The following is a 25528-nucleotide window of genomic DNA, read 5'->3' as shown; positions in this document are numbered from 1 at the left end:
AAAAAAGCAGCACATCTTAGCTTAAAGCTCTTACTCCAGTAATAGGAGAGGCATTTCAACCTTTTGAAGTAGAAAACTATGCAAAAACTGGGAAACCACCAAACACTTGGTGGTCAAGGAAAGGGGCATTGCCATCTGGGGAACTCATGAGGGCCAGACTGGGATCCTAGGATTTGGCCCACACACCTGAGCTTTGACACCCCTGTTTTATAATGAAAGCAAAAAAGAATCTTGTGGCATCTTAACAGTTCACAGTATTTATGGCATAAGCTTTCATGGGCTACAATCCACTTACCAGTTCTCTTGGACGCTGCTTCCAAGACGCTGGGAACTAAAGTGGGCCATAACTTCCACTCCTCTCAGGTGGTGCACATGCTCAGTCCACAAAAGGAGAGGCAAGAGCATTCAGCGAGGAGAGTTACAAAAATATGCATCTCATATGAATGTGCTTTCTACTGTGTCAGACCACTGGCCCATCTCACCCAAACTATCTGCTTCAACAGGGCCCAGCCCTGCTACCTGGGATTCTTTTCACTGGAAATACCAGGGATTGAACCTGAGACCATGCCCAGCTTATGCTCCACTACTGCGCTTTGCACTCCAACATCTCCCCAATCCTGTGAGTGGAAATGTAAAGAGGAACAAGCAGTAATTTTTTTCCAGCAGTTATCTGTTCTTAAGTATACAGACACTGTGTAGAAATGCCATGACCTGTCAGCCATTAGTAATTCGTAACCATCTGCCATATTACATATGGATTCAAGAACTAGGTTTTGTTTTATTTTCCTAACCAAGGTTGGTTAAAAAAAAAAAAAAAGTGGGACATTGTACCATGTTTTGATCCTCGTTTCTTTTAGCTAACTTCAGCTAGTTAGAACAAACCACAGTTCCTATATTCAGATGTGATGGTTTGTCCCAGGGCATAGTCGGAAGGCACATGAGGCAGCCACCTTTGTGAAGCTAAGCAGGTTTAAATCTAGTCAGTGCTTGGAGGGGAGACTACCTGGGAACCACATGTAGCCACCTTGAGTTCCATGATGGAAGAAAGGTGGGATAGAAATGTAATAAATAAAATAAATAAAACTGAGATTTATTCTAAAGTCAAAGCAGAAGCTTTCACTCTCCTTCTCTCACATGGGAAAGGGAAAGGGGAGCATGGAAGCCAATGGCTCATCACAACTGATTTACAATAATCTAAACTAGGGTTTCCCCAACCTGTAGGCCTCCAGATATTTTAGACTTCCCCATCAGCCTGAGTCAGCATGGGCAATGGTCAAGAATGCTGGGACTTGTAGGGCACCAGGGTTAGGGAAGGCTAATCTAAACCATGGATTGGATGATGATCTGAACCCAGGCCATTGCCACTGGACAGGCATTTCACTTCTGTTGCTCAAGACAGTCATTGGCCTATGAAGAGCCTCCAGGGAATGAAACATAGATATTTCTCAGAAGTTGCTCCTTTATTTTTTAAGGCTGCAAATGATTAATAAAATCTGAGTAAACAGCAGGGCTAGTAAATATTTTTTGTTGTTGTTGTTCCATGTCTGTAACTTTTGCCCACCTATCTCAAAGGCTTGTTAAGCCTGATGATAGTTGTTTTAGGAGCTACTACAAATAATAATTGTACAGTTATGAATTCATCCACACTCACAACCACTTTGAGGTAAAGGGAATTATTCCAGTTGTAGAGCCGGGAAAACAATGCTGGGATATTTAAATCAAAGCACTATTCAATTATCTGGATTTTTAAAACGTATTACTTTCCTGTCATATTTTGACCATAAAGGAGCTCACAATAAATCAAATTTAAAACAAAGATTAAGGGTGCAATCCTATGAGATCCACCTCTCATGCTCGTAAGCCTCCAAACTCAGAAGCTTACAAGCATCCACTGCAGAGCGGGAAGCAGGGCAGAAGTGATCGTCACCTCCACCATCCATCCCACTTTGCATTTTAGCTAGACAGGCTTTTTTGCCTGTCTAGCTAGGGTGCCATGGAGGGGGAGGGAGGAGGCTGAAGAGGTCTTGGGATACTGCATAAGCTGGCCCCTCCAGTCCCCTCCCCACCCACAGCAATGACCCCTTTGCCTGCTTCCCAAGGTTGCTTTTGTGACCTCGGAGAGGCAGCCAGCTTGGTTCTCTCCATGCTGGCTGTGGGGGGTGGGGGAGGGGGACAGGAGCATGGATTCATGAGCCCGAGTTCAGACCACTGTCTCCAACCTCAGATCCAGGAATCTGAAAGATCCCATGGCCCCCCAGACACTGTCTAGGGGCCACAGGATTGCTCTCTAAATCAACAAACCCAAATAAAGAGTGCCTGTAAAATTAGCCAGTTGCAGAAACATAACAGAAATAAGTTGTCATCGTTCTAAAAAGCTCAGTCAACAAGGTCCTCTGAAAGACAATTTTGTTAAGGCTTTCCTAAAAGCTTTCATAGTTTTAATCACACAAACTTCTCAAGAAAGCCTATTCTACCAGGGGAGCGGAACCACAGAGAATTATTTCTTAAGTCACTGCGACACGTCAAACCTCAGATGGTTGAGCCACTGGGAGCTGAGCCACAGAGGCCATAATGGCTAGCTGAAGTATGGATTCAGAAGTCTGCTGTTTAAATCACATGAATTCACTATGTAGCCTTAGAAATGCCAATCTCTTCCAGCCTGACCTACAATATGCAATATGAGTATTATAGTGACTTGCCTTATAGGGTTGTCGGAAGTTTGTGAACGAACATCCTTTAAAGTTAGTATAATACAGGCTGTTTAGCCTGCCCCCATTAACAAATGGGTAACCAAATTCTGACCCAGCTGATTTATTATTTGTTTATCAGAGGCAGCCCAGCAAAGCATATTATGGGTGATCCAATCTGAAATTACCAGAGCATAAGAAACAGTGGGTAGTGCACCATGTCCTGGGAGAACATCAGAGAGCATACTCAAAAAGTCAGCCAAAAGCTAGTAAAGGGGGCTATTGGCCACGTATGCCACCTCAGCTACCCAGAGCATCTCCTCCTTCCTAGGGAGGCTGAAAAATAGGTTTCCTGCATCCCGTCCAGTACACTAGCCACTGGACACATATGAGCTCTTTTCTATATAGGAGGAACCACTGTAACCAGCTAAACCATGACATCTGGGCAACAGAGATGTGGCATGCTGAAGAGGTGGGAGATTATTTCTGTCCTTGACTTGGCTGCCAACAAGTAAGGAAAAGGAGCTGCCAAGGGTATTTATTTAGATTGGAAATTTCCATTTTCCACCCTGCCAAGGGCAGAGCGAGACTTTGCATTTCCATCTTCTTAATGAATATCCACCAATCTTATTTTGTTATGCTTTCCTAATGGCTTTCTTAAAATGACTATAAATCTAATTTGAGAGCTGCAGAAAGGCAGTGTCAGTTAGTAAATATTCATAACTATTAGGCAAAATTAAATAATTGAAGTTCAGAATAACAATTCCTCCATTTCAAGTGGATATTCTAATTCCAATCCTTTGCTGCAATCTAAACTGCTCCTACCATAATATTTTGGAAGAAATATAAATTTAATTCCATTAAATGTATTTTGGGGAACCACTTAGTCAATTCTTTCATACAATAGATAACTATAAGTGGTTTTTCTCCCTTTTTTGCATTTTGTTTTTTGCTTTGCACTTGTACAAGATTTCAGACTGTTTTCAATTTCCCCAGTCTTTATCTGGTAAGGAATAGGATATAATGCCTTCGCAATTTCATTCCCACAGCCTACCATGTTTCCTCTTAACCATCACCTGGGTTATAATTATTTGCAGATAACTTTTCTGACAACAATCCTATAAATGGAATGTGCACAGTGCTTATCAATAGCTAATATTAAATATGTTTTATACTACAAAGAAAACATTTGCCCTTCTTTCATCCTTTCATATTCTGGGCATTCCTTATGCTCTTCTTTCCACAGAAATGTTTTGCACTTCTGTACTTTGGATACCTTCCTATGATTATAGTTTCATTTCACTCTATGTTCCAAAGATGAGAAGAGGGTCTACAAAACACAAGTGCTAGAGAAATGTGTCCTCAAACAGGAGCACTAGCTACGAGAGCACACATTTATTTTAAGGTTATATTATACGCCAGTCCTAGCACTTCTGAAGCCACTGGTAAAAATATCTGAATAGCTGTCAGTATGAAAAGAAAGCAAAACATGTATTTTTGCTATGAGCAATTATGAAATAAAGTGTCAGCAGCATTTATTTTAGAGATATCAACAAGGAAACATACTTTCTCTAACAATTTGCTGCAATGTTGTTAGCAACTCCTAAAAATCCCCAGGAAATGTAATGAAAAATATTATTTAGGCAGAGCTGTCATGTACATGGTGCTTCACAGAATGACATAAACATGACAACAGGGCTCAACCCCTATGAACTTACAGCCTGAATTTTGAGCAGGAAACGGCAACAGGGGTGGCGATTAAATCCTCTAAAGGCAGGGCTATACTAATAAAAAGCAGCCAGCAAACAACCATGACACTGAACTATTTTGGTGTGCAATCATCATTATTCATGTTTAAATCAGCCCTGTAAGACAAGATTTTTTCCATCTTTTAATGCTGAATTATCACCACCACCCTTTTAGCATATGATGAGTTGTGACAAGGAAAACCTGACAACTCCTGGCCACCCAGAAGACATATATTCATTTAGAGCATTCTTCTGTTTGGCTTCAACTTCTCTCACCCTCTTTCAGACCAAAATGTTCAATGAAGCTTGAAAAATGTGCAATACGAGTAGTCTGATTAAAGTTATCTGACCAACCTTGTCTTTCTGTCTTAAAATCATGAGGGAACAATGCTTCAACTCCACTATAAACAGGAAGGATAATTACATCAGACATGAGAAAACATAACTAAAACAATCAGAACAGCCAACACTGTGCTAATAACTTACCTGTGTAACTAGAGGCTCCAATAACCTCTCCACAGTAAGAGTCCTGATTTCCAAACTTTTGGGGTCCCATTTTAAAATGATAGGTGATGTTGCAGAAGTCATGCTCCCTAGAACAAAGATAATCAGTTAATGATTATAAGCTATGTCCATAGTTACATATCAATTTGAATTTTATATCATACTCTACCTTGAGAATTGATTGCTATATATATTATACAGCACCTTTAGTAGCATTATTGGTTTCACAAAATAGAACTAGTTTTGCATGGTGTACCGTATACCAGCCCAAAATATACAAGAGGAGATTGTGTGCCACACTCATTTATCTCCAAAGGACACACACTAAGGCTCCAAACCTATACTCACCTAGGAGTAAGCCCCAGTGAAATCAGTGGGGCTTCTGAGTAGACATGCATGGGATTGTGCTGTAAGTGGATTTCTTCCCCATAATCATTACTTGTTGATTTTAATTGGCAAGACACCATTTCCACACTTTGGGATGGGGGGTGGGGATAAGGCTTTCCGTAAAAAAATATATATCAGTGAACCACAATGCAGCCTCAAGACATCAGCTTCAATGTGGACAATATGAAAAACAAGCATCACGAATATTTAGTTTTATGCTATGGAAACATTGCTAAACTTTCCGGCAGTAGGTTAAAAACTCCACAATTTTATTCCAACTGATAGCCCAGGTGGCAAAACCTTCCTTAAACGTCAACATTCAAGTGGAAGGGAAGGACTCAAGGGCTGCCCGCTCACCCAGTGACCACTGTGTTTCAATGACTGGTTGAGACTGCACTTTACTTCCTTTCCCCAGGAAAAGGTCACTCAGTAATGTTGGAAAGGGGTCATGGCAATTTGGTGTATTTGTACCCCTTTGAAGAAGTCTGCCTCACACTTTTAGAATGATTGATCTAAAGCAATAAATTGGCCACCCACAATATGGATGACCCCACCACAGACACACTTTTTAAAGTGCTTTCCTGTTGAGACACATTTGTGCAGACTACTGCAAGGGCACATCTCACCAGCATCGATGCACCTCTCCTTAGAAACAACACAAAACTACCTGAACAAGTGCATTTAATTTATCAATAGATGCCCACACAGTTCATGACCTCAGCTTAATTTCTTTCTACCCATCAAGGAGAGCAAACTATTTTTGTGGCTAGAGAACTACAACACATCCCAAGTTTTTGCAAATCAGGAAGTGCTACTTATCGAGTCCTGCCACTTATCCCATGTTCCTACTAGTATGATACATGCTTGTTGCATTCACACTTTAAATTTTTCAGTGTAAATCCAGTTCCCTGCTTATCGGGGAGCCGCCATTGTGAGGGCGCGCAGGTCCTGTGGCGGGGAAGGAAGGGAGCTGGCGAGAGCCTGGGCAGCAGTGCCTCCCCTCGGCATGAGCACTGGCCCAATCAAAAGGCTGGTTGCCTCCACTGGAGGGAACAGTGGCAGGCAGTTCTCTCTCTCAGCCGTCTGAGGCTCATAGAAGAGCGAGGACTCATGTGTTTGCTGGAGCCTTTGCTGTTGCCAGCATCCCCACCCACCCACACCTGGCAATAGGAGATCTTGCAGTGGACAGAAGTCAGTCGCCAGTAGCGGGACTGGGAAGGAATTTTACCTGCCTTCTAATTGGCAAGAAAGGGGGGTGGGTTTTTTTGCCTTCCTCATTGCAAGAGTAGACCATGTTTAAATAAGTTGAACTATTTGAGTGTTCTCATGGTAGAACTCTATTGTTTATGTCGCAGCTTTGCGGGGCATGATAGGTATTGGGCTGGATCAATTTGGAAGGGAGAGTGGGATTGGGCTCCCTACTTCCCTGTGGTAGGATCCCCATAAGGGATCTGAGTGGGTGTGGCACCAAGACCAGGCCAGCATGGTGGCACCAGACATGCCACATCCAGGGTGGAGGGAAAGGGTTCACGTTAGCGGTCTGCACTATGGGGGAACTCTGACCCTTCCACCCCTCACCGACGCTCCTGGGAGATTGGCCAGGAAGGAATATTGGGCAGCAGGTGGGCTGCCCAATGGGAGATCCATGCCCTATGCCTCTGCCAATCCTATTCAAATCAATAAAGTTGTGGCCAATTTAATAACCCATTTAAGTTGGTGTCTGTGGTTTGTTCCTTTCATCTGCTGGATGGACACAATTTGATGCAGTGCCACACAAATATAGAACACCTAATATAACCTGTGAATCAGTCCACACCAAGAGCAAATGGCTGGAGATCCCATGTAATTCTTCATTTACACTGACACCCTGTGATAAAAAATCACCATATTCTGTATCCTTGACATTTAGTGTAGGTTTTAATTGGCTCATTTAGTAGGATATCAGAAGAAAATGTCTTAAGACTTGTCAGAATGTTTCATGGTCTCTAGCTCTGGTTTACCAAAACCAGCTAAATGTTAGCTTTTAACATTATATGCAACAGGACATATTATAAATAGATGACATACAAATATAGGAGACATCATGCTAGATCTTTGCTTTTTTATTTCCTAGAAATGTCTTTATAGCTCGTTAACTGTAAACCATATACTAGAGGTAGCCTTGTTATGTTTACCTATTAGCTAGTACCTATTCCATTGCCCCAACAATGGAAATGGTTTAAGAGGGAACAAAACATTCTCTCTCTCTCTCTCTCTCTCTCTCTCTCTCTCTCTCATATACATAGGTAATTGCTGAAGCAATATATTAACACCCCCTGTCTATCTAGCAACAACATATGCAAATAATTACATTTAACTAATCAAAGCCAAATGCTGGTTTTCAGGGTAGCAATGTAACCATTATGTTATGGTCCCACTAAGCAAAGAATAGGCTACAGAAAAGCAGAAGGGTACTAACACCACAAGTCAGAAAGGTTGGATATTTATTTTTGTATTTATTTTGATAGATAGAAATTTCTGTCCTGCCCTTCTAATTTATTTATTTATTTTATTTATTAAATGTATTAATCACCCATCTGGCTGGTCACCCAGCCACTCTGGGCGATGTACAGATGCCTTTCGACCACTCCGGGCAGCACACAACAACTAAAAAAAAAAAAATCAAATAAACAAGATACTCAGTAAAAATGCAATAAACTACAGCAAAGGCAAGAACCACAGGTAAAAACATGACCTTTAAATAAAACATCAAGTACTTAGCAATGCAAAACCATTCTGAAATAAAAATGTATTGATCAACCAGGTAAAATAAAGCCAGAGAAGGGGCCATCCTACCCACTCAGAGAAAGATTTCCATAATGCTGGTGCAGCCACTGTGTAGGTGCTACTGTCCCTATCTGCTATGCCTCCAACCCAGATGGGACACAGGGAAGGGCCTGTCCTCCTGATCATAGGGACTGAGCAGAATGGATTGGGAAGAGGCACTCCCTCCAGTGTCCTGGACCCAAGCCATTTAGATCCTTCAAGGTAATTACATTTTGAACTGGCAACCAGAACACAAGTTGCAGGATAGCAATAATATGGTCCCATGGGCCACCAATAATATCTGTGCTTCTGCATTCTGGATCAAACAAAGCTTCTGAAGAACCTTCAAAGATAGCCCCATGTAAAGCACATTCCAGCAATTCAATCTTGATGTAACAAAAGGATGTGTTACCATAGCAAGGTCTGACTTCTTCAGGAACAGGCATGGCTAGTACACCAACCAAGGCTGCACAACGGTACTCCTGGCAACCACTGCTACCTGGCTATTCAGATGCAAAGCGAAATCCAGGAACACCTCCAAATTGCAGGGGGAACTGTATGTTCTAAAGGAAGTGTGTGGAGTCCCCAACTTTATATAGCCAACCATGAGGTATAGGAGGAGAATTAACAGGTGGGAAAGGGAGCTTCTGTCCCTCAAATGCTACCTCCCAAGACATTTGTGGCTATATTTTCCCCCCAACCAGGCTCAAAAAACAGGAATAAGCCTGGCTGATGGTGAAATGGCCTCATGTTGAGGAGCATTTGTAAGGGAATCATAGAATCGTAGGACTGGAAGAGGCCTATAAGACTATCAAGTCCAACCCCCTTCTCAGTGCAGGAATCCAAGTCAGAGCATCCCTGACAGGTGGTGTCCAGCCTCATCTTGAAAGCCTCTAGTGTGGGAGAGCCCACCACCTCCCTAGGTAATTGGTTCCATTCTCATATTGCTCTAACAGTCAGGAATTTTTTTCCTGATGTTCAGCCGGGATCTGGCTTCCTGTAACTTGAGCCCCTTATTCCATGTCCTGCACTCTGGGATGATCGAGAATTGCTCCTGACCATCCTCTCTGTGACAACCGTTCAAGTACTTGAAGGCACTATCCTATCTCCCCTCAGTCTTCTCTTCCAAAGGCTCAACATGCCCAGTTCTTTCAGTCTCTCCTCATAGGGCTTTGTTTCCAGTCCCCTGAAAACTGAAGGGCATTCCACCCCTAAGAATGCCCCCCCTCCCATTACCTCACAAATTGCATGTTTGGAAACACATAGTTGCCAAAGAAAGTGTGTAACTTATTCTTAATACATAGATTGGGTTATATTACCCAGCTTTTCAGATCTGTTTCTGAGCTCTACAGTTCTATTAATTATAAGGTACTATGTATAATTAATTCTACATAAAGCTGGAAGGAAACAGTTAAGTAATATTTAGGTAATAAAAGAGGTAATAAAAGAGGCGCTGATGCAGGCACTCTGCAAGTCTGGTCTCTCACATTTAAAAGCAGCCCTATTATGATTTTTCAAGACCTGAGTGTGGAGACCCTTCAAAAGAGCCAATTATTCCAAGCCTTCTGATCTAAACTCAGGGATGTTAAACTCAGATATCAGTGGGGCTTCCACTTTCGCCTAGTGGTCAGCTGCAGGGGCACCACAAACTAGGCTGACACCATTCATGAGGCAAAAGCCATGTTTTTGTCACTCCTGTTAGAGTGGACACCAGATGAGGACATCCTGGATGATGAGGAAGAAGAACAGAGCTGCCTAGCAGACAACCCAGTTTGGAAAACTGCGAGCAGAAAGCTCACTCACTGACCATGCCTCCAGACCTACTACCTGACAGATGTCTATGCTCAGGCTCAGTCAATTGGAAGAGGTAGATATTATACTGAGATCATACTGAGAGGGCCCTTCACAACCTACCCTTGCTGAAAAAAGCAGATTAGATGAATGGGAGATTGTAAGTACATACTGAGATCTTGACTGCATACCAACTGACACGCAGATCTGAAGTCATGCTTATGTGCATTAATATACATGTGGTGGTAAGCTTACATAGAGTGATGCACATGCAGAGGTATTATCTGTGCAAATGTGTATCAGTTTTAGAAGAGTGACTTCAAATTGAAAGTAACCCTTTTAAATATTAGCAATTTGGTGAGACCTGGTTGTTATATGTTTCATGACTAACCCAGCTTATATGAAGTTGTTGTTCAGTTGTTAAGTCACGTCCGACTCTTCGTGACCCCATGTACCATAGCACGCCAGGCCTTCCTGTTCTCCACTGTCTCCTGGAGTGTGCTCAGTTCATTTACACCAAGTACAGGCAGACAAATCTCTGAGTTGCTGCATGAAAGAACTAACTAGAATCCCCCCCGCCCCATATGCTGGCAGAGCATTTGGTGTTGAGAGAGAGAGAGAGAGAGAGAGAGAGAGACACACACACACACACACATACATACACACACACACACACAGTTCAAAACAGCAGACAATATGGATACATGTTCCTAACTCAGCCCATGTAGTGGGACTTGTAAACCTTACAGTGGATATAGACCATGGGGGGAGCTTAAAATACTAACCTTATATGTAAAGGGACTGGTCAATCCAGTAAAAAGACAAGTCTTAAATATCATCCAAAAAGAAAAAACTTGAAATAACTCCCTAACAAGAAACATACAAAACAAAATCAGGGGACAGATCATTGCCTCATTGGTGGTTTGGGCAATGATTTATGGCCCCAGGTACATTCAAGGTCAGAGTGGTCACAATCATACTGTCAAACATGCTGGCCTTTCAATGCAAAGGTGAATTAAGGGACCCAGGTGGGACGGGGGGGGGAGGCAAATTTTTGGTTCTCAAGGGGAAGTATGCTGACTGCACATTGAAACTCAACATTAAAAAAATGAAGATCATGGCATCTGGCCCCATCACTTCCTGGCATATAGAAGGGGAAGAAATGGAAGCAGTGACAGATTTTACTTTCTTGGGCTCCAAGATCACCGCAGAAGGTGACTGTAGCCATGAAATTAAAAGACGCTTGCTCCTTGGGAGGAAAGCTATGGCAAACCTAGACAGCATAGTAAGAAGCAGAGACATCACCTTGCTGACAAAGGTCCGTCTAATCAAAGCTATGGTTTTCCCAGTAGTATTGTATGGCTGTGAGAGCTGGACTATAAGGAAGGCTGAGCGCCGAAGAATCGATGCTTTCGAACTGTGGTGCTGGAGAAGACTCTTACGAGTCCCCTGGACTGCAAGGAGGTCAAATCAGTCCATCCTAAAGGAAATCAACCCTGAATGCTCATTGGAAGGACAGATAATGAAGCTGAAGCTCCAATATTTTGGCCACCTAATACGAAGAGAAAACTCCCTGGAAAAGACCCTGATGCTGGGAAAGATTGAAGGCAAAAGGAGAAGGGGACGGCAGAGGATGAGATGGCTAGATAGCATCACCGATGCAATGAATATGAACTTGAGCACGCTCCGGGAGAGAGCGCAGGACAGGAAGGCCTGGCGTGCTATGGTCCATGGGGTCACGAAGAGTCGGACACGACTGAACGACTGAACAACAACAACAACAAATGCTCTGAAGAGTCGGACACAACTTAACGACTGAGCAACAACAATGCTCTGAACTCAGGCCAGTGGTCAGTTCTGAAGACTACCCCTGAACACCTTGAGGCCTGTACAGATGGTGAGGTAATATTGGGTAGAGACTTCAACCCCATCAGGGATGGAAATTTGGAGAGGCATGGAAACAAACCAACTTTGAGTACACCGAAGTGGAATTTAGATGATCTAATACAGGGTTATGAATTGCTGAACTCCTGGAAGGATCACAACCCCAGAGGAAGGGACTATACATATTCTCTCCATGACACAATACCCATATACGTATTGACAACATCCTACTTTCCAAGAGCCTATGCAGTTTCATAACAAACTCGATGACCTGAGAGCTCTAGAGTCTCAAACCATAGCCCTGTCATAACCACACTTAATATATACAGGGCAACAGCCTACCTCAAATGCATGGAGGCTTAACCCATTCATTTTAATGAGGCAAGACACTACTGACAAGGTGTGGGAAGATATACAACACTTCAGATTGAATAGGCCAGGGGATCTAACACAAACCGCATTCAGGGATGCCATGAAGGTACTAATCTGTGGGTCCTGTATAACCCAGACAGCAGCCCTTAAGAGAAGTAATGAAGCCAGGTGTAAGCAACTGGAAGCAGAGCTAGCCAAATTAGAACACCTTCATTAAAAAAAAGTTCCACTAGTGTGAACAGGGATCTTCTAAGAAACTGAAAACAGCTGGAGGCATTAGGAGTGCATAAGATTGCTACCCAACACCTGTTTTTGCAACAAAAATATTATGAATTTGGGAATAAAAGTTCAAAACTTCTAGCAAATGCCCTAAAGAAAAGAACAGCTAGGAACAGAATCATAGCACTTCTAAAAGAGAAGGAAAGCATAGCACACTCCAGCAAAAAAAAAAAAAAGTGAAAATTTAACTGAATTTTACAAAACTCTCTACACATCAGAAAATTGAAAAATATTTAGACAAAGTGGGCTCTAGCCACTAAATAAAGAACACTGTAATAGATTAAATTGAGACATTAATGAGGAGGAAATACTGCAACAGCAAGACTCAACAGCAAATCTCTGGGCCCAGATGGCTTTACCGGTGACTTCTACAAAAAAAATGAACAAGAGCTGTTGCCTCACTCAGTAACCCTCCTGGATGGCATCCTGGCTAGTGATCCCACACCTAAAACACGGAGGGACTCCTATATTATAGTGATCTTAAAACCAGGGAAGGACTCCAAGCTGGCCCAGTCATACAGTCCCATAACACTTCTAAATCAGGACATGATGCTTTTTACTTCAATCCTGGCAACTAGAATCAATGGCTTCATGACCCAATACATCAATCCGGACCAAGCAGGCTTCAAACCAGGCAGACAGCTAACTGACCTAATCTGATGGCTTCTTAATGTCATCCATTTTAGCCAACACTCCAAGAGACAATGAGCAGTCTCTGTCTCATGGGATGCCTGCAAAGCCTTTGAACAGTTAGAATGGCCTTTCTTTAAAAGTTTGCTCAGCAAAATGCAAATGGGGGATGGGTTTATAAATGCCATATGGGTGTTATATCTGTCATTTAATAGAACTATCAGGTCAATGCACTAGATGTGCTGAGCATAAGGCTTCATCAAGGGACTAATTGGGGTGCTCCCTCTCTCTGCTTTAATTTGCCCTTTCCTTAGATCCCTTGGCAAAGGCTTTGAGAGCTAATCCCTCTACAAAGGGGGTGGAGGTGAATGGCTCCCTCCATCTTCTCAATATGTTTGCAGATGATGTTGCCCTATTCCTTATTGATCCCCTTGCATCAATCCTACTGGTCCAGAAAGAATGACAAGAATATGGGGAGGTGGCAGGATTCAAAATTAATTAATTATATTAAATTGGAACTACTTTGCTTTAGTTTCTCTCCAGGAGTTCAGCAACAAATCCAGGCCCTATCAGGCTTTGCTGTAAGCAACAAATTGTTCAAATAGTTGGGTGTGACTATTCACAAGAACCTATCCAAACTGAACCAGCTGAACTTTGGCCCAGTCCTGTCCCAAATTAAAGTTGTCATTAAAAGGTGGGGTAAATGAAATCTATCCTGGTTGGGACAGGTGTCCACAATAAAGATGATCTTGCTCCCAAAACTTTCTCTCTTGTGTAGGGATGTTAGAGAATTCCGCCACAGACCCCCAGAGTCTGTGGCAGAAGGGAGCAATCTCCCACCACCACCTCGCAAAATTGTCCCGGGACGGACCCTACCTGGTGTCGGCCGTCCGGTCCGCCTGCTGCCCCTGGTCTGCGGCTGCGAATGGCCGCCACAGTCTGCAGCCGCCACTTGCGTATATGTAAACATATACGTAGCCTATCACGGCTAATGCAGGGACGCAAATGGTGTAGCAGCTGTCATTTGCGTCCCTGTGTTAGCTGAGATAGGCTACGTATATATTTACATAGCCTATCACGGCAAAGAGCAGGGACGCAAATGGCGGCCGCTACGCCATTTGCGTCCCTTCTCTTTTTGTGATAGGCTATGTAAACATATACGTAGCCTATCACGGCTAATGCAGGGACACAAATGGTGTAGCGGCTGTCATTTGCGTCTCTGCGTTAGCCGTGATAGGCTACATAAGTATTTACGTAGCCTATCATGGCAGAGAGCAGGGACGCAAATGGCGGCCACTATGCCATTTTCATCCCTGCTCTTTGTCGTGATAGGCTACATAAATATATACGTATAAATATATACATAGCCTATCTCAGCTAATGCAGGGATGCAAATGGTGGCCACTATGGTGGCCACCATTTGTGGCCACAGCTCAGCAGCGGACAGAAGTCCAGCTGCGGATGGGCCCGGCCGGTGGCTCCACAGACTCACCGTGGAGCACAGCCAGCCAGGGAGGATTCCGGGGGGAGGGACGGATCGCCTCCCCCTCTCCGCAGATGCCCCGGACCGGAATGGGGTAAGTAATTCGTACACCCCTACTCTTGTGCCAAGTGCTGCCACTAGAAATTTCTGATAAGGAACTATGTGGCTGGCAGAAAATATTTGACACACCTTCATACATAAGGGAAAGTGAAGGAGAATCAGGAAAGATGAATAACACAGAAATATAAAATAGGGTAGACTGGGGGTCTCTAATATCTGTAAATACTATGAGGCATTCCAGTTAAAGCAAATGATTATACTCATCCAGACAGCCCAAATCACCTTGAGGTCCAAATGGAACTAACCAGCTCCAGAGAGTTTTCATGGAGAAGTCTTCCCTTTCTCCCAAATGCTCTTAGTAAGGGAGTTAAGCACCTGGCCAATCCATTCTTGGTGTGTTCCCTACTTGTGTGGAAACAGGAATGTAGAAATGTGGCATACAAAACAGGTGCCTGAAATGCCCCTGCTACTACCACTCCTAGACCACCCCTCTTTCTAAAGCCAAGATAAAAGAGACTGTTTTAAAAACTGGGAGTGAAAGGCTTGTACCACATAGCTAATTTCTATGTAAATAAATGGCCACAAGAGCATGCATCAACTGAAAGCTACGATGCAGCTAACTGGCTACATCTACACCAGGTTGCTTACTTTTTAGCAAACAAATGCATAAAAGCTGGAGGCTCACTCCCTTTGAATGTATTATTATTAGAGCACAGTGTAATTCTTTAAAAAAATGTGTCAGATATTTATAGGATTTTAACTGACTACCCAACAAGCCATCTTGAAGGCCTTAAAAAAATTTGGGAAGAAGCTATCAGTGAGCAAATCTCAGAGGAAAAATTCCAGTTCAACAATGTGGAACCAGAAACCATAGTCTCTTCACATGTAAGGGAATTAGTGCTTACATAAATTCATACATGGTATATTACACCACTAAAACTTTCACAAATAGCGGGCTCACAACCACTGGAATGTTGGAGAGGATTTGGCTGTAAAGGTACCTCCCACATGTGGAAGCTGTGCCCCTTAGAGAAGACCTTTCGACAATTACTGAACAACAAATTCCCAAAGGTCCCAAAATAGCCTTGCTGGGTATTTTTGAGGAAGAGCATAAAGCAATATAGAATAAGGACCTAATTTTGTTCCTCTTTGTGGCAGCAAGATTAGTTTTCCTAAGACACTGGAAAAATTATAATGTAATTTCAATTGAAGTTTGGTACCAAAAGGTTTGGCACATAGCCATTGCTGAGAAGCTAACATAGCAACTTAGGCCTCTAAAGGAACAAACAAGTGTACATGCATTTTACATGATTTGGCATCCTTTTATTTCTTTCACCAATGTTTCAGAAAACAGGTGTACACCACCTGCCATTTATGCACAAGTCTGGAAAATGTAATCATTAGTTTGATTCTCCTTGATAATCTAAGCATACTTGTACTGCTCTGTTTTAGTTGTCCTGTTGTAGTTGTTATTTTATCCTGAAATCTGTAACAAAAAATGAGAACTATAATGATGTGAAAGCTACCTCCTGTTCTTTTGTACAAAGATCTGCAAAAGTTTAAAACTTTTAAAAAAATTATTTTTGTATCAACAAAAATCCAAAACTTTACCTTTAACAAATAACATTTTAAAAAAGAAAGTGATGTTAGATTTGGGTTGAATAAAATGTAATTTAAATTGTTCTTTCAGTTCATAATGACCATCTTTCTTTCACTCGTCTTACAACCATTCTGACTGCTGGATTTTGTCAGGATCAAGGAAGGGCAGCTGTACCCCAATTTCTGTGTTTTGTTTTCTTGGAGTAGCCAGGATAATGTGCTGTACATCTGTTTTGTGGGGCTCTGGCACCCTACTGGTGGTGTAAGCAGCTGTTTAGTCTCATCATTGCCTGGATCAGCCCTCATCTCCGTGGGGCTAAGGCCACAACATATTGTGGTCTGAGGTGATTACACCATAGCTTGTGACCAGAAGCCTGTGTGTAGACGAAAGGGTAACTTATACGTTTCCAAGGACAGATAAAAGGAAGTACTTCTTCACACAGCACATAGTTAAACTATGGAATTTGCTACCACATGATGTAGTGATGGCCACCAATTCGGATGGCTTTAAAAGAGGGTTGGACAAATTTCTGGAGGAAAAGGCTATCAGTGGCTACTAGTCCTGATGGCTATGTGCTACCTCCAGTACCAGAGGCAGTGAGCCTATGTACACCAGTTGCTGGGGAACATGGGTGGGAGGGTGCTGTTGCGTTCATGCCCTGCTTGTGGGTTCCTGGTGGACAGCTGGTTGGCCACGGTTTGAAAAGAATGCTGGACTAGATGGACCCTTGGCATGGTCCAGCAGGACTCTTCTTATGTTCAAGAATCCATGGCCAACAAGGATGTGAAGTCCTTTGGCTTCCCTTTACTCTGAAACAGTAACTTTATTTATTTCTCTTCCTCCTGAAATCATTCTAAACCTATTAATTAGGCCCCTGTGGGACCCACATTTTGCCACTGAGATGTGAAGTAAAATAAAACCATTGTTCACCTGTGTCAGTGAGCCACCTTCCACACTTGTCAAAATATGATTAAGGCATGAATGCAAAACCTCTTTCATCCCAAGGGCCTGAATTCAAAGCTCTTGGGGGCTGCATTCCAGTGGTGGGCAAGGTCAAAGGGGAAAAGGGTGGGGCCAAAATACAAAAAAAAAAAAATACCAGCAAATTTTAACTTAAAGCTCTCACTACAAGTAACTCAGCCTTAGGAGAGACATTTCAACCTTTTAGAATGGGGGGGGGAAATTGCACAAACACTGGGAAACCACCAAACAATCAGTGGTTGGGGGAAAGGGGGGGCTTCTGGGGATCCCGAGGGCTGGACTGGAACCACCGGAGAGCAGGATTTGGCTCCCAGGCCTGAGATTCTGCATCCCTGATATACAGTGCACTGTGAGTGACGACATCTCTGCAAAATACCCCTGTATTGCTGGGCTCCTCGCATATAGATACACCCATGCAAGTTTGTGTGCACATCACATGTGAATGAGGGCATTCAGTGACACTAGTGCCTAACATAATATTCCTTTATGTATGGTCTGAAATGCTACATTGCTACCGCATATAAAATATTAACAAACAACTTAGCATGCTCTAGGGGCTCTCATTCTAACCAAGAGACAAACACAGAGGTTAAAGAAATTGTATAAAGCAAATCACTTGTCATATACTGAGTCATATTCTGCAGTCACAGTGATACACAGAAACCGCTACAACTGGCACTCAGTCCCAATCAGGAAACGCATAAGAGAAAAGAAAAATGGGAGATGAGGGCACAAAAATACATGAAAAAAGTAATTGGAGTTGAGGGAGAGAACCAGACATTTAAAAACAGCAGCAGCGGCAGCAGCAGCAACAACAGCAAAACAAAGAGAGAGAGAAAAGGAAGGGGGAGAGATTTGCAAAAAAAAAAAGGAAGGAAGGCAACCAACGTCAAGGAAGATATGAAGAAAACACCCGGTGGGAGGAAGCACCTGTCATTATTCACTGACAGGCGGCACAGCCCCCAGGAGACCTTGCTAATATAACAAAAGGTGGCAGAGGAGGCCTGAATCATCTTTTACCCACAGAAGGAAATTGAAACAGGTGAGGCAGACAGTTCAGAGAGATGCATTGTACCATTGTACTACACATTTTGACATACTTCATTATGGACTTTTAGATTCTGTTGCAGTTCAAGTCATTTCTATAAGCTGTACAGAGGAAAAGAAAGAACTCCCATGCAAAGAAAAAGCAGTGGTTGCTATATACACACACATACACACACAACCCCTCCTAAACCCACACATTTCCGAGTGCAAATATTATGAGAGCTGTAGGACTACACATATTATCATTTTAAAGTACTGAATCTCTATATGATGCCAACAAGTGAACCATTTGACGGGGGAAACACCTAAGCTTGGGATCTGGCTCAAATATGAAAAGTCTGTCGCATTTTCAATTCTAGAACAGCTGAACAGTTAACAATAGTAGGAAAGCTAGACAGCAACAGTTACGGTCTCAGAAGGCTGCCTGTACTGTGAGTGGCACAGGAACATAAATAAGGAAAAGTGACAGGAAGAGGAAAAGTGAGCAATGGGGCTAACCACCTGGATTATCGAAGGACTTCTCTAGCAAATGAAATTCCCGCCTGTGGTCTGATCCAACCACAGGCGGGGCTTCTAGTCAATCAGAACACCAGGCTGAAGACTAATCATATGCTGTGCAAGTTTAGTGGCTATATGTTGCCATTTAGAAATGAGGGTACATGGCTTTCACGATGTAATGGGTATATCAGAAGCTTCCTGAAGACTCTTGTGTTTGTGTTTTATCTCATACATACCTCTGTTTTACATGAAAATAAGCTTTAACTGGATCACCGTTTTCTTTTTCCACACTGAAATAGCTACACCACAGGAGCCCTCTGAGAGCCCTATTGTCATAATTTCATTAGGATGACCAGTTTTTTTGACAGTCCACTTTCCTTGACCTATCAAAACATACCTAAATATTTCCCCTTCATTGGTATCGGATAGAAGAGACATTTGTTCCATTTAAATTTTTATACAAACTTGCCCAATTTGCACCTCCTATATGCAAACCAGAATACACTTACACACTGAAATCCACACTTTTCAGAAATTTGTATTGCAGTTTGTAACTCCAAAAACATGTATATTAAGAGAACGAGTGCACAAAAATATTATATTAGGGGAAAATATGAACAAAACCGTGTTATATTGGGGAAAGATTGCTTGCAAAAAGTGTGAACACCAAGAAAAGTGCATACAAAAATTTGTCTGTTAAGAGAAATGGGCAGAATAGTGTTTCTCCATGGCATGGAAAGTAAATACACATGCTGTTTTGATTGACAGAGTCTAAATATTCATAATTTGCACTAAGTAAATACAATACCTGCCCCATTGTGTCATTTTTACACTTGGCCTCCGCTATCACATACTATTAGCCTGGTTCATTCTTTTACATAGAATCATAGGAGTTGGAAGGATCCATCTAGTCCAGTACCCTGCTCAATGTAGTCAGTCTAGAACTGGACCCTCTGATTGAAGACCTTCAGCAATGCAGAGCCCATCTCATACTCAGATGGTTAGTTCCAGTGTTGAATTACTGAGACTGTGAAGGCAGTTCAACTAATGTTCAACCAAAATCTACCCATATGTAATTTAGGGCATCAACCTATCCAGATGACCATCAGCCTCCAAACTCAGAGGCTGATGGGCATCCTATGATGGGCAGGAGGAGGGCAGAGGCGATCGTCACCTTTGCACTCCTCTTGCCATGCATTTTCGCTAGATGGGAGATTTGCCTTTGTGGCTGGGGCTCTGCAAAGTGGGAGGGAAGGATGCAGGGCCATCCGGAGGATTCTTCATAAGTCTTCTCCCCTCCCTGTCCACAGAACCACCCCTCTTCCATCCTTTCCAAGCTCACGTTTGCACACTCATAGAGGCAAGCTGGCATAGTTCTCTCCTCGCTGGTTGGGAGCGGGAGAGGAGCTCAGACTCTAGCCAGACTCTGCCTAGGGGCCACAGGATTGCTCTCTTAACCTATTAGATCTAGTCTTGCCTCTGGGGAAGCAGAGATTAAATCTTTTCCCCTCCTCTATAGGACAGCCCTTAAAATATCTGAAGAAAAGAAAACCTTAATTCAATGTATTTGACAGAGAGTCATGGATTCAGTTCTAGGAGATTATGGGTACAGACTTCAAGTTCTGCATTACATTTTGATATTTTAAACCAGGCTATTTTTAAGGGATAATAATGGAAATTTTACAAATATATATATATATTTTTAAAACCCTGATTTTTAAAATGATTTATTTTCATCCACCATGATGTACGTGCCCATCTGACCCTCATGAACTTGTGGTTGTCGTGGTTGTTATGCTTGTTTTAAGCAGGGGTCCAATTTATCCTGAACCAATTTATAACTACATAGAAGTTATGTAGGTAATTGATAATTTGAGAATGCAAAGTGATCAAATCAAGCAACAAGTACACAGTTTAGGAACAAAACAGCAAACAACATTTGAAAAGGGCAGGAGTACAAAACTGCAATAGACTAGGCAAGTATGACGTCTTTAAAGGATATCTGGGCTGCACTTAACTCAAGCAGAGGCTGACTTTGTTTGTAGTTTGGATGGCAAACTATTATTCAATAAATGAATTACTAAATTAGCACCAGCCTAGGTTGCAGTCATTGTGAGAATTTATAGCTGTGTTTGCCCACTGACTGGGACAAAGAGGGAGAGCAATAGAGCAAAAGAAGAAGTATAATGGCTGGAAACTCTCCCTCTACACCAAAAGACATCCAGCATTTCCTCACTTTTATCAGGACTGGATCATATAAAAGGATGGAGGATGCTTCACTCCAGTAGTCTCGATTGGGCTATGGCTGTCCAAAATACACTCACAGATGCTTACAGAGGAACATATGTCTGGTACCGCATGTGTGCCAGGACCTCGTGGCATGCCCCATGACCAGGGATGAGCTAAGGTGGCATGGGAAGCTGTTAGGAATTAGACTCCTGCCCACCCACTTACAGAGGTGGTTGTGATCTTGACCTAAGGACTCTTTGCCTTGCTATTTCCCCAACATACTGTTTTGTTCTGTGTTTACATGCCCTAGGGTGAGTGCTGGAACCAAACACCAGTACAGTTGTCACCCTGGAGAACAAAAGTATTGGAGCATGTCCATCACTCACCCTAAGGTATGTATGCTCAAACCAAAACAGGGTGTTGGGGAAACAGCAAGGCAGAGCCTCACACAACTATTCCCTCCACAGTGGCCACTAGAACCTCTCTCTCCTACCAGGTGTCTCCAACTGCCAGAACTCACTGCAGGGCTGAAGCTGGGTATTCTTCCTACTGCCACTGGGAATTGCTTCTCCTTCTCCCATTTCTCCGCTTGTCCCTCTCTTGCTCAACTTCTGCCCACTCTCCACTTGTCTGTTCCTTCTCCCTCCCTGCTGGGGAACACATGGCTTTATCCCAGCTTTCTCCAACCTGCTGCCCTCCAGATGTCTTGGACTTCACCTCCCATCAGCCCCAGCTAGCATGCCCAATGTTCAGGAATGCTGGCAGTTGTAGTCCGAAATGTCTGGAGGGCATCAGTTTGGGGAAGACTGCTTTATCCCCAGGGCTTGGAAGCAGTGCCTGCCCCTCTCCAGCTATCCTGACTTTTTCCTCCCAGGGGTCACCAGCTGGGGTTTTTTTTCCACCTTGTGGTGCAGTGTGGCTTCCATGTGGAAGCTGATCGGCAGCTCCCGAGCTGCTCTGTGGGAGCAGAGCTGTCCTGGCTGCCACCTAATGTCAAGATGAGTCTGGAGTTAGCCACTGGTCAGCTACACTGTCCTTTGCATCTTACATCTTTGCATCAGATGCAGCACTGGTGAACCTGCAGCAACTATGTTAGCTGCACAAAGTGTGTAGCTGTCCTAACATATCTAGCAGAGTTCTTTGACAGCAGGGAATATAAATACTACTATACATCCACATTTTAGCCAAGGATTTAAATCAGGGCCAGTCTCTGCTCATCTTCCTCAAGGTCTGGCTTTAAGACAGGCCATCACTTGTTACCCACCAAGCCAAATACAGCTCCCCTGCTATGTACTGTTGCCACCATGAACTTCAACTGTTTTTATAGTTCCACACAAGCAGCAGAAACAGGCAGTTCAATGGTCCCCTGGTGTGGTGCACCATTCATGACTGGGGATATTGTGCAGGCCTGCTGAAAGGGGATACTTTGCTTCATATACTAAAGCTGCAATCCTATGTGTTTAGACAGAAAAAAGTCCTACAGCACCCAGCATGCCCAAGCCAACATGGCTGGCTGGGACATGCTGGAAGTTGTAAGACTGTTTTGTTTTGTTTTGTTGTTTTGTCTAAAAACACATAGGACTATGCCCTAAATGTAGTATTGGAGAAAGCAGCAACAGGTAGAAAAAGAGCTGAGTATGCATATAAGTATGCATATACATGCCACAAAGTATGTGTGCGCGTGGGGGGGGGGGGGGCTTATAACACTGTTTTTTCCATCAGCTTATTCTTAGTCATTTTCGTAATTCTATTCAACCAACCCAACTGCTTCATGATCAAGAGGCCACTTTTGAATAAATGCCCAAAGGATTCTCCCTACTGGTGTCGGAAAAATGATCAAATGCTTTTGAAGAAATCGCCTGTGAAGTTCTTCGTACAATCCATTTGATACAGAAGGGGTCTATTACACTTCTCCAAATGTGCTCACCATAATCCCCAGGAGTGAAGAGAAAGCATATCACAACCAGCAATATTGGCTCTGCAGTTCAAGCATAGCTAGCAGAATGGATTCCAATAACACATTGAATTTCCTCCAGTAATTACTATATCAGGCCCCATTAACTTGCATTTGGCTACTGCATCTCTCTCGGAAAGGCATCTAATCTTCATGCAGAAAGCAGTGAAGAACCAACTTCTTCTGCTGGATTCTGTCCCAGTGCTAATATAGTCACTGTAAAGAATTTATATCTTCACAACAATGTTTAGCTGAGCAGCACTAGGACAGAGTAGTATTAAAAAAAACACACACAAATTAACAGAATGGAATGTGTGATGAAGGCAGGGAAAGAAAATCATGAATGGGTTCATTATTTTATAGCAATTGCCCTTCACCCACAAATCCACTAGAACTCTCAGATTTCCAGGGCAGAAAATTAGGATAACATACAGTACCTAATGAATGATCTCAGTACGAATCCAAGGCAAACCATTCAACATCACAGTAATTCAAGTCTATGCCCCAACCACTGAGGCCGAGGAAGCTGAGGTTGATCAGTTCTATGAAGACCTACAACACCTTCTAGAACTAACACCAAAAAAAGATGTCCTCTTCATCATAGGGGATTGGAATGCTAAAGTAGGAAGTCAAATCCTAAAAGATGATGCTGTTAAAGTGCTGCACTCAATATGCCAACAAATTTGGAACACTCAACAGTGGCCACAAGACTGGAAAAGGTCAGTTTACATTCCAATTCCAAAGAAGGGCAATGCCAAAGAAAGTTCAAAGTACCGTACAATTGTGCTCATTTCACATGTCAGCAAGGTTATGCTCAGAATCCTACAAGCTAGGCTTCACCAGCATGTGAACCGAGAACTACTGGAAGTACAAGCTGTGAAGAGGCAGAGGAACTAGAGATCAAATCGCCAACATTCGCTGGATCATGGAGAAAGCAAGAGAATTCCAGAAAAACATCTATTTCTGCTTCATTGACTACGCTAAAGCCTTTGATGTGTGGATCATAACAAACTGTGGCAAATTCTTAAAGAGATGGGAGTACCAGACCACCTTACCTGTCGCCTGAGAAACCTGTACGAGGGTCAAGAAGCAACAGTAAGAACCGGACATGGAACAACCGACTGGTTCAAAATTGGGAAAGGAGTATGACAAGGCTGTATATTGTCACCCTGCTTATTTAATTTATATGCAGAGTACATCATGAGAAATGCCGGGTTGGATGAATCACAGGTCGGAATTAAGATTGCCGGGAGAATTATCAACAACCTCAGATACGCAGACGATATCACCCTAATGGCAGAAAGCGAAGAGGATCTCAAGAGCCTCTTGTTGAGGGTGAAAGTGGAGAGTGCAAAAGCTGGTTTGAAATTCAACATTAAAAAAACAAAGATCATAGCATCTGGCCCCATCACTTCCTGGCATATAGAAGGGGAAGAAATGGAAGCAGTGACAGATTTTATTTTCTTGGGCTCCAAGATCACCACAGCCGGTGACTGTAGCCATGAAATTAAAAGACGCTTGCTCCTTGGGAGGAAAGCTATGGCACACCTAGACAGCATAGTAAGAAGCAGAGAGATCACCTTGCCGACAAAGATTCGTATAATCAAAGCTATGGTTTTCCCCATAGCAACCTATGGCTGTGAGAGCTGGACTGTAAGGAAGGCTGAGCGCCGACCAATTGATGCCTTTGAACTGTGGTGCTGGAGAAGACTCTCACGAGTCCCCTGGACTGCAAGGAGGTCCAATCAGTCCATCCTAAAGGAAATCAACCCTGAGTGCTCATTGGAAGGACAGATACTGAAGTTGAAGTTCAAATATTTTGGCCACCTAATGCGAAGAGAAAAGTCACTGGAAAAGACCCCGATGCTGGGAAAGATTGAAGGCAAAAGGAGAAGGGGATGGCAGAGGATGAGATGGCTAGATAGCATCACCGATGCAATGAAGATGAACTTGAGCACACTCCAGGAGAGAGTGGAGGACAGGAAGGCTTGGCGTGCTATGGTCCATGGGGTCATGAAGAGTCGGACACAACTGAACTGAACAACAACAACAGTACCTAATGACAAAATCAGGGTGATTAATTCCATTAAAAGCTTCAAAAGAACAATAACCAGCCTTAGAAAATGAAGGAAACGATTCAAGATATTAAATATTTATCACTGTAGGATGTTTTCCATGTCTTTGATAATAGTTGTGCAAAATAGCATAATGGTGTCCAGAATTAGTTCGCAAATTATTTTTGTATTTTAAGAATAAGTGGAATTCAAGTAGTAGAACAAAGCACACAAGGTGCATGAGTTGCTGCAACATGGTGTTCCTAAGAGCTAACCCCACAAAGTAAAATGAGCACTCCAGGTAATTCTAGAGTAATTATCACAAATATGAGATTATGGTCAGAATCCTTAGCAGAAAAAAAGAAATAACAATGCAGATTAAATATTAGTTCACGCAAGTCTGACAGTTTTAAAGTGCCTTCCCCCACACACATTTTTAATTATATACTTCCCTGCAGCACCTTTAATATCTCATAGAAAAACATCTGTAGATCTCTGATTTGCAACATTTAATATTTATTTCCAAAATTAATTC

At 42.8% G+C, this 25528-nt stretch overlaps 1 protein-coding gene across 3 annotated transcripts in view; it reads right to left on the bottom strand.

Annotated features, from left to right (window-relative positions):
* CTNNA2 (catenin alpha 2) overlaps positions 1 to 25528 on the bottom strand; it is an 857198-nt gene that overhangs the window by 715662 nt on the left and 116008 nt on the right. For all 3 annotated transcript variants that reach the window (XM_084855355.1, XM_084855357.1, XM_084855356.1), the window contains exon 2: positions 4922 to 5028. In XM_084855355.1, coding sequence (XP_084711481.1) covers positions 4922 to 5023 — 102 coding nt within the window. In that variant the 5' untranslated portion in view covers positions 5024 to 5028. The remainder of the gene's footprint in view (positions 1 to 4921; positions 5029 to 25528) is intronic.

This window comes from Heloderma suspectum, chromosome 5, assembly GCF_057233095.1.
Source record: "Heloderma suspectum isolate Gila_16-S chromosome 5, 16-S_ref, whole genome shotgun sequence".
Lineage (NCBI taxonomy): Eukaryota > Metazoa > Chordata > Lepidosauria > Squamata > Helodermatidae > Heloderma > Heloderma suspectum.
This window is presented reverse-complemented; position numbering and strand designations above follow the sequence as displayed.